The sequence below is a fragment of the Aquila chrysaetos genome, chromosome 16 (assembly GCF_900496995.4).
Source record: "Aquila chrysaetos chrysaetos chromosome 16, bAquChr1.4, whole genome shotgun sequence".
NCBI lineage: Eukaryota > Metazoa > Chordata > Aves > Accipitriformes > Accipitridae > Aquila > Aquila chrysaetos.
The window spans coordinates 14,702,205-14,715,549 of NC_044019.1; the positions used below are offsets into that span (position 1 = coordinate 14,702,205).

At 43.0% G+C, this 13,345-nt stretch overlaps 1 protein-coding gene across 2 annotated transcripts; it reads left to right on the top strand.

Annotated features, from left to right (window-relative positions):
* Positions 1-727: 727 nt before the first annotated feature.
* On the top strand, positions 728-4,155 carry KCNJ11 (potassium inwardly rectifying channel subfamily J member 11). 2 transcript variants are annotated; one of them, XM_030039755.1, is made up of 2 exons: positions 728-975; positions 1,147-4,155. In XM_030039755.1, the coding sequence occupies exons 1-2, from the start codon at positions 899-901 to the stop codon at positions 2,099-2,101; spliced, it is 1,032 nt and encodes a 343-aa protein (XP_029895615.1). In that variant the 5' UTR covers positions 728-898; the 3' UTR covers positions 2,102-4,155. The 2 variants fall into 2 exon arrangements, with proteins under 2 accessions (XP_029895615.1, XP_029895614.1); XM_030039754.1 differs by having other exon boundaries at positions 728-4,155.
* Positions 4,156-13,345: the final 9,190 nt, after the last annotated feature.

Sequence of the window (13,345 nt, forward strand, 5' to 3'; positions counted from 1 at the left end):
AATGCTTTCCTCCTACTTACAGAAAGACATGCAAGTGAATTTCAGATTTTTTTTTTTTTTACATTAAAGATTTCCTTTAAAAAAAAATCCCCGGTACCATTTTGTTTTCTATTTCATGGAATAATCGCCCAACCTGAAACCACACCATCCCGTGAAGTAGTGGCTGTTAATGGAAGCCAGGCACTGGCAGCAACTCCATCCTCGAACAACTATTTACAGAAATGGGTTCCGGGGAAAGGGGATTGCTGGCACCACCGCGGCCCGAAAATCGACCTCCCCCTTCCACGGGGAACCCCCCCCCCCCCCCCACCAAAAAGAAAACCCAAACAAACAAACAAAACTCCAAAACTGAGGTAAAAAGGTAAAGAAACGGCCCCAGCGCTCACCGGGGAGCAAGCCGGGACTCGGCTCCCCCCTTCCCTTCCCACAGGGCGACGCTGAGGAGCGGCGCCCAACGGCTTTTAACCGCTTTCCGTTGCGCCCGTCGCCCAACGACCGTTAGGCGGAGGCGCGCGCGACTCCTCCGCACAGGCGCGCGCGGGATCGCCTCAGAGCCCTCGTCCCTCCGCTTCGGGCTCGCCGAGGGGCCGGTAACGGCTCGGGGACCGCAACACCGCGGCCGGGAGCGGCCGAGCCCGGCCCCACACGGGAACCGGCGTGTGGGACCGGGCTCGGCCGCTCCCGGCCTCCGCTGCCGCCGCCTGGTGGCCGTCGCCGACGCCGGCAGCTCTCCGCCGCCGCGCTGCCGGCACCGGCTACGGTGGGGGCTGCGGCGGCGCCGTGCACCCGCTCGGCCCCCGCGGCGCGGTCGTCCTTCCCCCCCGCCTCCCGCCCCCGGCGGAGCGGCGGCTGCATGGGGCGGCGCTGAGCGTCGGAACGGCGGTGGCGGCGGGGAGCCATGCTGTCGAGGAAGGGGATCATCCCCGAGGAGTACGTGCTGACCCGGCTGGCGGAGGATGTGCCGGATCATGCCCGGTATCGCGCGCGGGAGCGGCGGGCGCGTTTCGTGGGCAAGAATGGTGCCTGCAACGTGGCCCATAAAAACATACGGGAGCAGGGGCGCTTCCTCCAGGACGTCTTCACCACCCTGGTGGACCTCAAGTGGCCTCACACGCTGCTCATCTTCACCATGTCCTTCCTCTGCAGCTGGCTGCTCTTTGGCATGGTCTGGTGGCTCATCGCCTTCGCCCACGGAGACCTGGACCACAGCACGCGGCTGCAGCGCGACCCTGGAGAGGGGGTGGCGGAGGCCCCGGGTGGCTTTGTGCCCTGCGTGACCAGCATCCACTCCTTCACCTCCGCCTTCCTTTTCTCCATCGAGGTGCAGGTGACGATCGGCTTTGGGGGACGCATGGTGACAGAGGAGTGCCCAGCTGCCATCCTGGTGCTGATTGTGCAGAACATCGTGGGGCTGGTGATCAACGCCATCATGCTGGGCTGCATCTTCATGAAGACCTCGCAGGCCCACCGCCGGGCTGAGACCCTCATTTTCAGCAAGCACGCAGTCATCGCCCTGCGGGAGGGCAAGCTCTGCTTCATGCTACGGGTGGGTGACCTCCGGAAGAGCATGATCATCAGCGCCACCATCCGCATGCAGGTGGTGAAGAAGACCGCCAGCCTGGAGGGGGAGGTGGTGCCCCTCAACCAGATTGACATCCAGATGGAGAACCCTGTGGGGGGCAACAGCATCTTCCTTGTCTCCCCACTCATCATCTACCATGTGATAGACAAGAACAGTCCCCTTTACGACATCTCCCCCCTGAACCTTCACCACCACGAGGACCTGGAGATCATCGTCATCTTGGAAGGGGTGGTGGAGACCACCGGCATCACCACTCAAGCCAGAACCTCCTACCTGGCAGATGAAATCCTCTGGGGCCAAAGGTTTGTGCCCATTGTGGCAGAGGAAGATGGGCAATACTCTGTGGACTACTCTAAATTTGGCAACACGGTGAAAGTGCCCACCCCTTCGTGCACTGCTAGGCAGCTGGAGGAGGACAAGAGCATTATGGACACCATGCCGTTGTCCCCTAAAGGCACAATAAGGAAGAGGTCTGTCAAGCTAAAGCCCAAGTTTACCATAAGCGATGAGCCTTCCTGATGCCTTTTGACTGGGAAACTCTGTTAGGGCTTTGTGTCTGAAAGATCTCATAAACTCAAAACACTGAGGTGGCCTCTTACTTTTTTTTAAATTCAGGTTGGTAGCACAAGGTATGTTCTGGTATTATTTATTGTGGGATAAATCTAAAGCTAATTATATTTTTTTAAAGGTGTGAGAGATTTCAAGCAGCACTGGGAGTAGGAAAATCATGGTCTGCAGCTTTAAATTTCAATTCAGGCTGTCCTATTTAATTGCACGATCATTTTGCATTGATTCATCTGCAGGTAATGACATATTTTCTCAAAAAATAAATGTATATTTAGCCTCGGAGATTGCAGTACTTAGGGTCTTGCAGTGTCCTCAGGTCAGTAGTTCTTAACTGTTTTTTCCTAACTTGAACAATCAATACAGCAAAATAAAATATTAATAATTAATAAAGTAGGCTGGATTTAAATGGTAACAAAAGGGTCAGGCAATGTTATGTATGACACAAGACCAGATCTGGAAGTGTCTATGTATTGTACTCTATGTCTCAAAGAAATTAACTGCCAGATTTGCTTCATCCATATTGTATTGTATGGAGCCACTCCTACCACATGCAATATGAAATGTATTTGAATATTTACTTTCGTTTATTTTAAAACCCTTTACACTTCCAAAATAAAACATTTAGGAATACCTTTTTGGAGTGTACATTTCTGATAGTAAGCAATGCTTTACCTTTAAAAAGAGTAGCAGATAGTATACAACTGAAATAAATTAATTATAAATAGGAAAAATTCTGTATTCTAATTTCTAAATGAAGAGAAGCAACATCCCCCTCACACACACAGAGCCACATGGCAATAGGATACCCAGTAAAAAAATTAATCTCTCTCTTAGGTCAGAGTGAATTCTGTTAGATAATCTAGAAATATAAATAGAATTAGATATTTTAAATGAGAGGGCAATGCTGAATGCTGAAATTGTATCTGCATGCAGTAGGCAAAACCATTCACTCCTTTCCCTTCTGTAAAAGAAGCTGAGGTTTTTGTGCTTAGGGCAAGGAGGGAAGTGGAAGGCAGTGTGGTCACTTCTGGGATGCTGTGTCACAAAACATGCTCCTGCTGAGGAAACGATTCTCTTTTCTATTTACATCCTGACCTCCCTACACTGCTGAGGCCCGCCTTGGTTTTTAGCTGAATTCAAGAGCTGGCATTTACCAGCAAACATGAAGGAGCCATGTTCACCCCCTCAGTTCCACAGAGACAATAGGAGCAATTCCTTAGCACACTCCTGCAAATCCTCTATCTGGGGATATTACTAACAGCAGGAATTTTATTTCTATGCAGAGTTATTAGGAGATAGCAGCCGTATTAACTACAGCGTGCTGTGAACAGGGCAAACTGCAGCTCGAGTAAAAAAAAGATAATGTTGTCGAAATAAAACCTAAATAAGCATTACAGAACTGATCCAACACCTGGTTACACAAGCTGTGCAGAGAGGCACCAAGTTACTTTCAACTTCATTATTCAAGCAACTTTTAGTATCAAATCTTGTGTGTTATGTACTTCACGACAGACACCTAAAATGGTTTGTGTTGGCAATAATATGGCACATTTTTGATGCCTTGTCAGTGTAACAATATGACAAACTCATTCAAAAGTGTGACGAAACTTCCATATTGACTGCGGAGTATTTTCAGGCATCTATATTAAAATGAAGTAATGTTTGGGTAAAATCAAAGGTTGTTTTAAAATGATAAAATAGGAGTTATATTTTCAATATTTGTGTATTTCAGTTTTATGAAGACCTGTATCAGCATTATCAGACTGCCAGTTAAGAGAATAAATGCCTGTTCAGTTTCCAAATTCCCAATACACCAATACTATTCTGTGAACAGCTCTGAAAATGTGATATATGTTTCACAATGAAAAGACAGTCAAACTAGCATTAACAAGTAGTCACCAAAGAAAATTTGGAAAGGCATATTTTACATTTGTAATCATAAAAAATCCTATTTTTTTTAAATAGGGAATGATTAAATGCCTTTGGTGATTAAATTTCTTCTGTAAGATGGAGTCTAATTGTCACATTATTTTTCAGCTTTCCCTTTTACTGCCTCTGTTCTGTCTCCCATCACCCATCAGAGGGGCACTTACAGGACAGCTATTTGCATTTCCTAGACACCTTTGTTCCTTTGGAAGTTCATTGTTCTTTATCACTTGTCACAATACCACTGCTCTATTCTTACAAGAGTCATAGACGAAATACCAGAGTTAGCTGTCCGGTGACTTGAAATCGTTGGCTTCCCCGTAGTCTCCTTAGTGCCTTATTTCAATGGTTCTCGCATAAAACCTCTTCAGCTCTGGTAGCATTTTAAAGCTTTTTTTAAGATTTGACCTAAATGTGAAGCAGTTTCAGCAGCACTACCATGCAACTGTTTTCAGGAACTGATGCAAGCCTCTTTTTCCCTCAGGGAAATCTGTGCTACAGAGAGGTAGAAAATTCTCTTTGTTCACTGTGAGATGGGAGGGGAAAGATGGGAGGAAACAGCTTGTGTTTGCTGGGCTGCTTTCAGGACTACCTTTTATGTCACTTCTTTGACAAGAGTCTGCCTAATTTTCTGAAGTCTTGCAATAAATAGGCATCATAATACTATGAGGAAGGCAGGGTTTGTACTATTAAAATCACCATAGTGAATTATTTTGGTCAAAGTGTTGGTGATTTTGAATCTCAGGATTGTAATTTTAAATCCTTCTGTTCTTTCACCATTTAAAATATTCAGAAGCATTTCAGGGGCAGAGCAAAGAAGAATAAGTGTATTTATTTTGTACTAGGAATATTACTTCTTTGTGAGGATCCTTTCATTTTGTCATTTACAAAGTATGTGGGAACACAAATATCTGAAATTGTTCTTGAAGTTGTACTTCTGTGAACTGCCCCCATTCTCTGTAGGAAGGTTCTGAAGAAGGCGTCAGTGCTATCATTTGACGTAGAAAAGTCCTCATTCTTAGCAATAAGCAAACACTGCGTTTTCCATAGTTGAAGTCCAAAGTGAGTGGGCTTTTGAACTTTCTCTCGGCCTACATCTCCTTTTTGGTAGGTGGTGTTGCAGCTGGGATCCTGCTGAGCAGCTGGGGGGAGTGCGCAGTGGCTCCCACTGCCACTACCTCTGCACATGTCCTCTGCACAGAAACCAGTGTGAGGGAAGCTGGAGGCTACATGCTCAGAGCTTGCCCTGAGAGGGGAGGACATGGACCCAAGAAGTGGGAAGCTGTAGGTTTTGTAGTGACCCGCTGCTGAGTTTAGGGTGTGGCAGAACCAACTGTGTCCATGGGAATCGCCTTTCATGCGCTTCAGATTCTGAAGACTGTTATCAGTTTATATTCATAGTTCACACTGTTTGGTGCAGTCGAACTGGAGTTTGTTAAGCTGTTTGGATGGACAGGAGGATCACAGAGCTTATTAATCAGAAACAGAGGTTGGAGAACACTTATGTCATATATGCCATAGTTTTAAAATACTTGTGGTGACTGCTGGTGAGACCGTAGCTACTGGGCGTATCAGTTTCATGTTGTGTTTCCGAATGAAATCAAGTGACATACGTATACAAAATTAGAGTATAACAAGGTCTGTCTTCGTCTCTTTATCCCCCAAGGCACATGGTAAGTATAGTATTATAGCAGTGTACTTCAGTAGGACAATGTCCCCATAAAATAGATAAAAACCAGAAGTGAACTCAAGAGGCTGCATATTAAGGCAGAAGAGGGTCAGGGAAACAAAATAAATACATTTAAAATCCGCAAGTGACACAGTGGAAAGACAATGTCAAGCAGTAATAAACTATTTTCTTTTTAAGCCCTTCACACCAGCAAACGTGTGACGATGCAGAGATGAAAGATCAGAGACCTAAAAAGCAGATATGAGAGGCTGGTATAAAAGTCTTTAACAAGGCCAAGGTTTACATGCTAGCATAGATTAGCAATGGGGTCAATGTCAAAATTCAGTCTGCCCTGTAAAGTGAGACTGCAGACTGGGCATGATCAGCATTGCTCAATCTAGTGGGTAAATATTGCTGCGTGTTGAGCGAAGTACAAGTCACAACAGAGCCCTGTTGGAAGCAGTGTTAAGAGGGCTTTGTGGCAACTGATTCTTGTGGTTAGTTATTTATTAATAGTTAATAATATCAATTTGATGAATAAGTAATAGTTCTTTGAAAGCTGAATTTTTTCCTTCATGTTTTCCTTATTCGTCCACTCTTTCTTTATACATTGGTCACCCCTAAAGGTAGTTATTTTAGGTCTCGTAGCACAGATTGTTTTGATTTGGGATAAAGCACAAGAGTGGTTCGGGAAATAAAATACAAAAATAAAATAGATATTAAAAAACCAAAACTCTCTGTGAAATTGCGAAGCTTGCAACTTTCACAGTGATTCTTTGTACAAAGCATGGAAATATCTATTCCTAGGACCTGGATATTAATAAACTACCATAGATTATTCCCTGTTGTTCATTTTGCAGGTCCCTGTGGAAGGGAAAGTAATTTAGGTCTTCAGGTTAGGGTTGAGGGAGAAGAGAAGGAGGTTCGAAATCACTGCATTTTAGGCTCCCTGGTTACACTTTTCTCCCTCCCCATGCTCAAAGTCATACTGGTGTTGCCACTAAAAATGGGCAGGGTCAATGCTCCTTGCAGTGCATGTTCCCGTGTGGCCCTGCATTCATCCAGGGCCAGCTGCCCCATTTCAAGGTGGACATCTCAAACCCAACAGCCCTGACCCAAGGTTCCTGGAAGGCAGCAGAAAAATTCCCACCCATTTCAGTGGATTTTTGGATCAAAGAAGGTAATCTGCCAACCTGCTGAAAGCATGTGCTGCAGCAGAAAGAGGGATTTAATCGGCGCTGCAGACCCTACTCAAGCAAAGCTGCTGTTTGAGGTGAGAAGACCCTACTGTGAAGGAGGCCTTGGGTACGCTGGACCAGGGCATGCGGTGGGATGTGTGCTCAACGTGGCTGGTGACTCTCTAACTGCCTGTAACAAATGACTCAGTGTACTATTTTTGATTCAGCAACATGAGAAAGATACGTGATACAAACCTCCACACCCCCCCAAGGAGAACTATTTAAAGAGCAGAAGACATTCTTGAGAGGCTGCAGATACTGCTGCCTCCATCCTGCTCTTGGCACTACTGGGTGCCTACAGAGGATGGTATGCTGCATGTGTTTCTGGCTTACGCCCCTATTTTAATACATAGTGTGACTTTAAAGAATCATCACAGGGGAATGACTCAGTTTAAAAGTAATTTAAAAAAAATCAAAACCTGCAGCCCCTCTTCACCACTTGCCCCTGTCAACCTTTGTGCCTGACTGACTGAGTTTAAATGCAGATGGCAAGTCTATGAGAGGTTTCCTAACCAGCTCCCTTACTGCAAAGCTGAGCAGCCTTAAATAATCAATCCCATCTGAACTGGAGGAGGGGCAGATGTCTTGTGATGGTGGCCCCACAGAGGAACATGCGTCCTCTTTCCTCCCCTCACAGGAGCTGGGGCCTGCCCTGGCAGGAGGCATCAAGCATCCCATCCAGTTCCTCTGCCCCTGCTGCCATGAGGGTGGTGAGGCTCTGAGCTGGGAGTAGGGCTGCCACATGCTACAGCAGGTGGTGGGAGCCACCGTTTTCCTTCCCTGACTGTTCCTTGTTTATTTGCTATTTTAAGTGGCAAATACCTCTTACTGTTTTGCATTTATTTTTTCTCTGCCCAAGAAAGGATAGCCACAGTGTATAAATAGCATTGTTGTTGTTATAGTCTTAATAATGTTATTCCTGAGCAGAGCTAAGGCACAGAGATTGACAGCAAGCATCCATGCCAGCAGCAGAAGCCCTTGACTTCACTGAGCTTCAAATAAGGCCCCCATGTTCAATCCTGGGCCTTTAAATCCAAGAGAGCTTGCTAGGGAGTTCATTAGCACCAGGATTTCCCACTTACGATTGGGCACTATTAGGTTAATGGGGTGGGAAGCTGACTCACATAGTCCCTGACAGTGCTTTTGCTACAACAGTGATGCTGTTCCCAGTGTTCTATGTTAAAAGTCTCCTTCTGGTTCAGTATCTCCTGGGAACTTCTACCTGTGCCTTGTGAATAAAAATCTTGTTTTATTTCCTTTTTTCTAACATGAGAGAATATGGCCCTGTGCATATTGTATAATCCTATATACTGAAGTATTTGAGTGATTTGAATGTTTATGTTGTGTTCTGAGATCAGCTTGCCCTGTTTGTCAAGTACCTGAAAAGAGGTTGTAGCAAGGTGGGTGCTGGTCTCTTTTCCCAAGTAACAAGCATTAGGACAAGAGGAAATGGCCTCAAGTTGCGCCAGGGGAGGTTTAGATTGGATATTAGGAAAAATTTCTTCACCAAAAGGGTTATCAAGCATTGGAACAGGCTGCCCAGGGAAGTGGTTGAGTCATCATCCTTGGAGGTATTTAAAAGACATGTAGATGTGGTGCTTAGGGATATGTTTAGTGGTGGACTTGGCAGTGTTGGGTTTACAGTTGGACTCGATGATCTTAAAGATCTTTTCCAACCTAAATGACTATGATTCTAAGTTCTTGCAATCTCCTGGTGAGTGCATACAAGTAATGGGAACAATATCTTCCACACCCTGCCTTTGCCCCAGATGCATTTTTCCAGTGTTGTTAGCTCTACTTTAGCTTTAAAACTTGAGAAAAAAAGTTAGCAAGATAATGCTTCTTCCATGGGATGGGTGGAGAAGAGCAGTGAGATGACCAGGAAGGTTGGAGTGTTCTTCTTGCAAAATGTATGGATTTTGTTGGAGCAGAGTGCCCAGAGAGCAGCTTGCTTACGTAAAATGACGGCAAATTTTGACCCTGAGGGTAAAGAAGCTACCCTATGCAGCTGTCCCCAGTGAGGTTTTAGAAGATGACTAGCACTCTGTGGGTGTGCTGATCACTGAATACATGATGGTGGCTTGACTTTAAAGAACTAATGCCTGGCTTCACCAGCCATGGAGAAAGCTCGTGCTTGCTGAGAATTTATGTAGAATTACAGGCAGTAAACAGATATTTTTCCAAAGGCAGTGTCTATGTTTAGAAATGTCTCTGTAGGAAGTAGCCATTATTTTCTCACGTTTTTTCTTCTACCAGGTGTTGTCTGGACATCCATAGCTGAAATCTTTACACTTAGAATCAAACTGCTTTACTAAATGGATGCATTTGATAGTCATATTTGATCATTCAGTTTGAAAGGTTGTTCCTTCATGTTTCCTTTTCTTAATTGTGGCATAGTTGTTATTCCTTTATTTGATTTTTTTTTCTACTTATTATGTTCATTACCGTACATAGCCTGAAAAGTATGTCACTTCTGTTGTGTTCTTGAACAGCATCTGTTTGAGGAAAAAAAATAAACAAAAAGTTCCACAGCATGCCATAGCCCTGTGACCTGCAGTCAGAACACTTCAGTTACAGTACTACCATTCAAGATATTTCAATGGTATCACAAGTGTTTCTGCTGTTATGTGCAGATCTGTCTTCACTGGAGAGAGTCTGTTTCCTTTGTTAAGTGGAGCTCAATCAAGCTTTAAAATGTAGGTTTCCTCAAAAGTTTCATCTTCAGTAGAAACCTCACATCCGATCCTACATTCTTCACTCTGTTTTGCTAGTTACACAGGAGAGGTGAAACCAGATGCATCCTCATAGTCTTTATTTTCGACTTCTTCCTCAGTTGGGAATAGTCCCTTAAACCAGGTAACTAAACTCACCCTGTTTCTGTTCCTTCCAGATACACAGCATTGACGTGTCACATCCACGTTAGCCTTTGGATGCGCAGTAATGCACTTTATCTTCCAAGTGGTAACTGCTTCTCGCCTAGATGGATGAGAATGTTTGATTTTATTTTTTCAGAGAGAAGAGAATAAAGATCTTGGCACCAAAGCCACTCCATAAATGTGTCATGTTGGCTGAGTGGTTTGTGTTCTACTATTAAAACTGTAGTTTTCACTTTTCAGTAACGTCCCGTAACATTAAATAACTACCTGAAGAGACTAGTATGAGTATAAGACTCCCTGCCTTCTTATTCCCCTTGTTTGGGCTTGGCCTTGAGCAGGCTCAATGTGAAACTGTTGTGTGTTCAAAAACCTTCTCTGTATCTCTGTTAACCTCTGGCTGGATCGCCAGAGATCCCTTACTGCCTTCTTCAGGTGACTTCCATATCAAAGAAAGGTCCTCGTTTAACAACTACTAGCATTAATTTGGGGACAACTTCTTTGGTGGTGGTGGACAGTATACATCCCGCCCATTTCTTCCCCTTCTACACACACATTGCTGATCCCAAACCTAGGGTCCTGTAGGAGATGGAGGGGTGTGCACCTGCTGCATAAGCCATCCTGTTGCTTCTCATACCTTCCAGTAATGTTTGCCTGGTGAGGCGAGAATCATGCTCAGGAATGACATTATCAGAATGGCCTTAATAATTTTGTTCTGGTTTAAAACTAATACTTTAAAGGTTTTGTGTGGCTCTGATTTGCAGTTAGAGACAGTTTATTAGCAGCCCTGTTAGGTTCTTCTACAAAGTAGGAAGACATACAATTATTTACAATAGTAATAATCTTATACTGACCTATCGTAAAGGGAGTTAATGTATCCATAGAAATATCCACAATCTTGTATTAAAAAGTATTGCCAGATTTATACCAGTCCACAACATTTTTAGTAGTATGTCCTCATTACTCAATATTCAGTCATCACTGGTTTTCACATTGACTCTCAGGGAAACTACTCCAAAGTGTGCAAAATTCAACAGATTTCTTCTTACTGATTTAAAAAAATTCTGGATGCAGTTCAGAGACTGCCTGACTGAAATGGTGTGCCGGCACTCATATTTCATTCATTTTTCTGAAACAGCTTAAATAAAAAAAATTACTGATCAGCGTTAGTTGAGAGGTTTGATTTGATCCTTAGTGAGTTATAGAGGGCGAGTGCTGTTAGTTAATTTTTAAAGTTTACGGTGTAGCTATAGCTCATTCAGTGCATAACTGTGGGATGGAAAATTTGATAATCTCCACATTATTCTGACATATAGAAATACTTCCTTAAAGTTATAATCTCCTTTAGGTAAGATTCCAATACCTCTAATAACTTTGTGGGGTGTCTTATTCCATTATCCAGCCACACTAGAAGAAGCTTGAGTATTTGCAAACTAGTATTCAAATTTAAACTAACTTCCAAGACATAACAAACAATAATAAAACAATACAGTTTACCTGCAAGCTTGAGTTGAAAGGCTTGTTCTACACAATGTTGAGTTGCTGGATGAAAAACCTCACATCTTAATATTTTAATATTGTCAGATGTCTTTGGAGACAACAGTTGTTTGCTCATATAGAAACATAATCCATTTTCTCCAATATTAGTTTTTATGACTTGGTTGGCTTTAGGCAACTCTGTCTAGTGTTCCTGGCTCTGATACATACATACATACAACGCTTGATGTTGTTGGGTACAAAATTTGATATGGAAAGTTCAAGACAGACAGTCTTATTGACTGTGGTTTGTGTTAAGAATTTCTCTTATCTTGGAGACAAAAGGAGACTTTGCTAAAGCAAGAGAGAAAGTCTTCCATTAAAAAGCTGCTGCAGTAAAATTCTCTTGGAACACTAAGGCAAGAGTGATTTATTACAGAATAAAGAATTGCAACAGAAAAAAATTATATGCCTGTTGTTCTTTGAGTGCTCTGTACCTGAACTCAGCTAGACACTGCACTTCCATGCGTACATACACAGTGTGTCATACCGCATATGTTAAAAGAGAGACATTTTGCTCTTTGTTAACGGGTGTGGGTTTTTTTCTGGCAGCAGGAATAAGACCAAAGTATGAGTCCTATCAACATGATAGCAATTAAGCACTTGTCTTGAGCAGGCTGGTTTTGGCCCATTCACCATCACTTCTACCAACTAAAATATTCTGTTACTTTGCTACAAAATAAGAAAAGATCTGTAGTTTGAGGACAAACTAGTTAAGAAGTAACCCCCAGACAAGCGTTTGATGCTAACACTCCTCAAGTATGAAATCTAAAATCTATATTGCTTTCTTACCACTAGAATTTTATAGCAGGGTAAATAAGAAATTACATCTTGTGGTTGAGAGAGGAGAGGGAAAGTGAAATTGCTCCTGCCAGATCTGATATCTCTGGGAAAGCAAACTGGTGGTGAAATGGCTGGGTTAAAGATAACAGAACCTAAATTTTTTGCCTTTTTTTTTTTTTTTTTTTTTTTACCAGCCACTTTACTTTTAGCAGATTTCATAGTGGAGAATATAACATTCTTCACTCATTTTGAAATAAAACAATTCAAGGAAAGCAAAAATCCAAGTTAAAGTCAACCTTCGTTTATATCAGTTTGTTGGAACTTTTGTAGAGACTCTCACTAGTAAAAATAACATGCCAAGTGAATATATGTACTGGTGCGCTCCATGGACTAATTCAATAGAAAGCTACAGCCAGGGTCTCCTGGGGCTGAATCATGCTTGCACAGTGACTTGTAAGTTACACCTTCCTGTCCCAAATGACTCTGTACACCTGAAATAAAATTATTTTCCCCCTTCAAGTTACATCAAGTAGTGCTCTGTACTGCCCTTAAAGTGAAAGGACCCATAGATGTATTATACATACCTGGAAGCCTTAGAAATATCTCTTTTGTGATGGGTTTCTCCAGGCTTTGTACATTACTTTGAAAGCAATTTTTTTTTGGCAAACATGAAAGCTGTAGATGTTAGCTGAAGCACAGATTGTAAGTAGGTGCAGTTGCCTGAGTGGCCCAGTAGCTCTTGTCTGATGTTATCCTTGATTATATCCTCCAGTAACTGCTGGATTTGAATCTCTTCAGGGCAGAAATCACTGACTCTACACACACGCAGACACAGAGAGATGATATAGTATTTGCTAATGCTAGATAAGCAGATAAAGATGTGAAAAAGATGAAAGAAACTTGATTATTTAGCTCTTTATAGCCTATATTCGGTTATTTATACAGGAAGCAAGAGGGATCCGGTCTCAGTAAGGAATATGGTAAGTATGAGAAATAATATTCTTTTGACAGCTTAAACACAATGAACCCCTAGTCCTCTGGATATGAAAATGTACTTATAATTTAGCACTTGTCCGACTACAGGGCTTCTGTAACAAATGTAACATGTAATTACATATTTTATAATATTTTCCCTGGCTTATGAAGTTCTCAGCTTCTTTTTCCTAGTCCT

Excerpts from the sequence above, each read along its gene's own strand:
- KCNJ11 (XM_030039754.1), top strand. The coding sequence starts at position 899 with ATGCTGTCGAGGAAGGGGATCATCCCCGAGGAGTACGTGCTGACCCGG.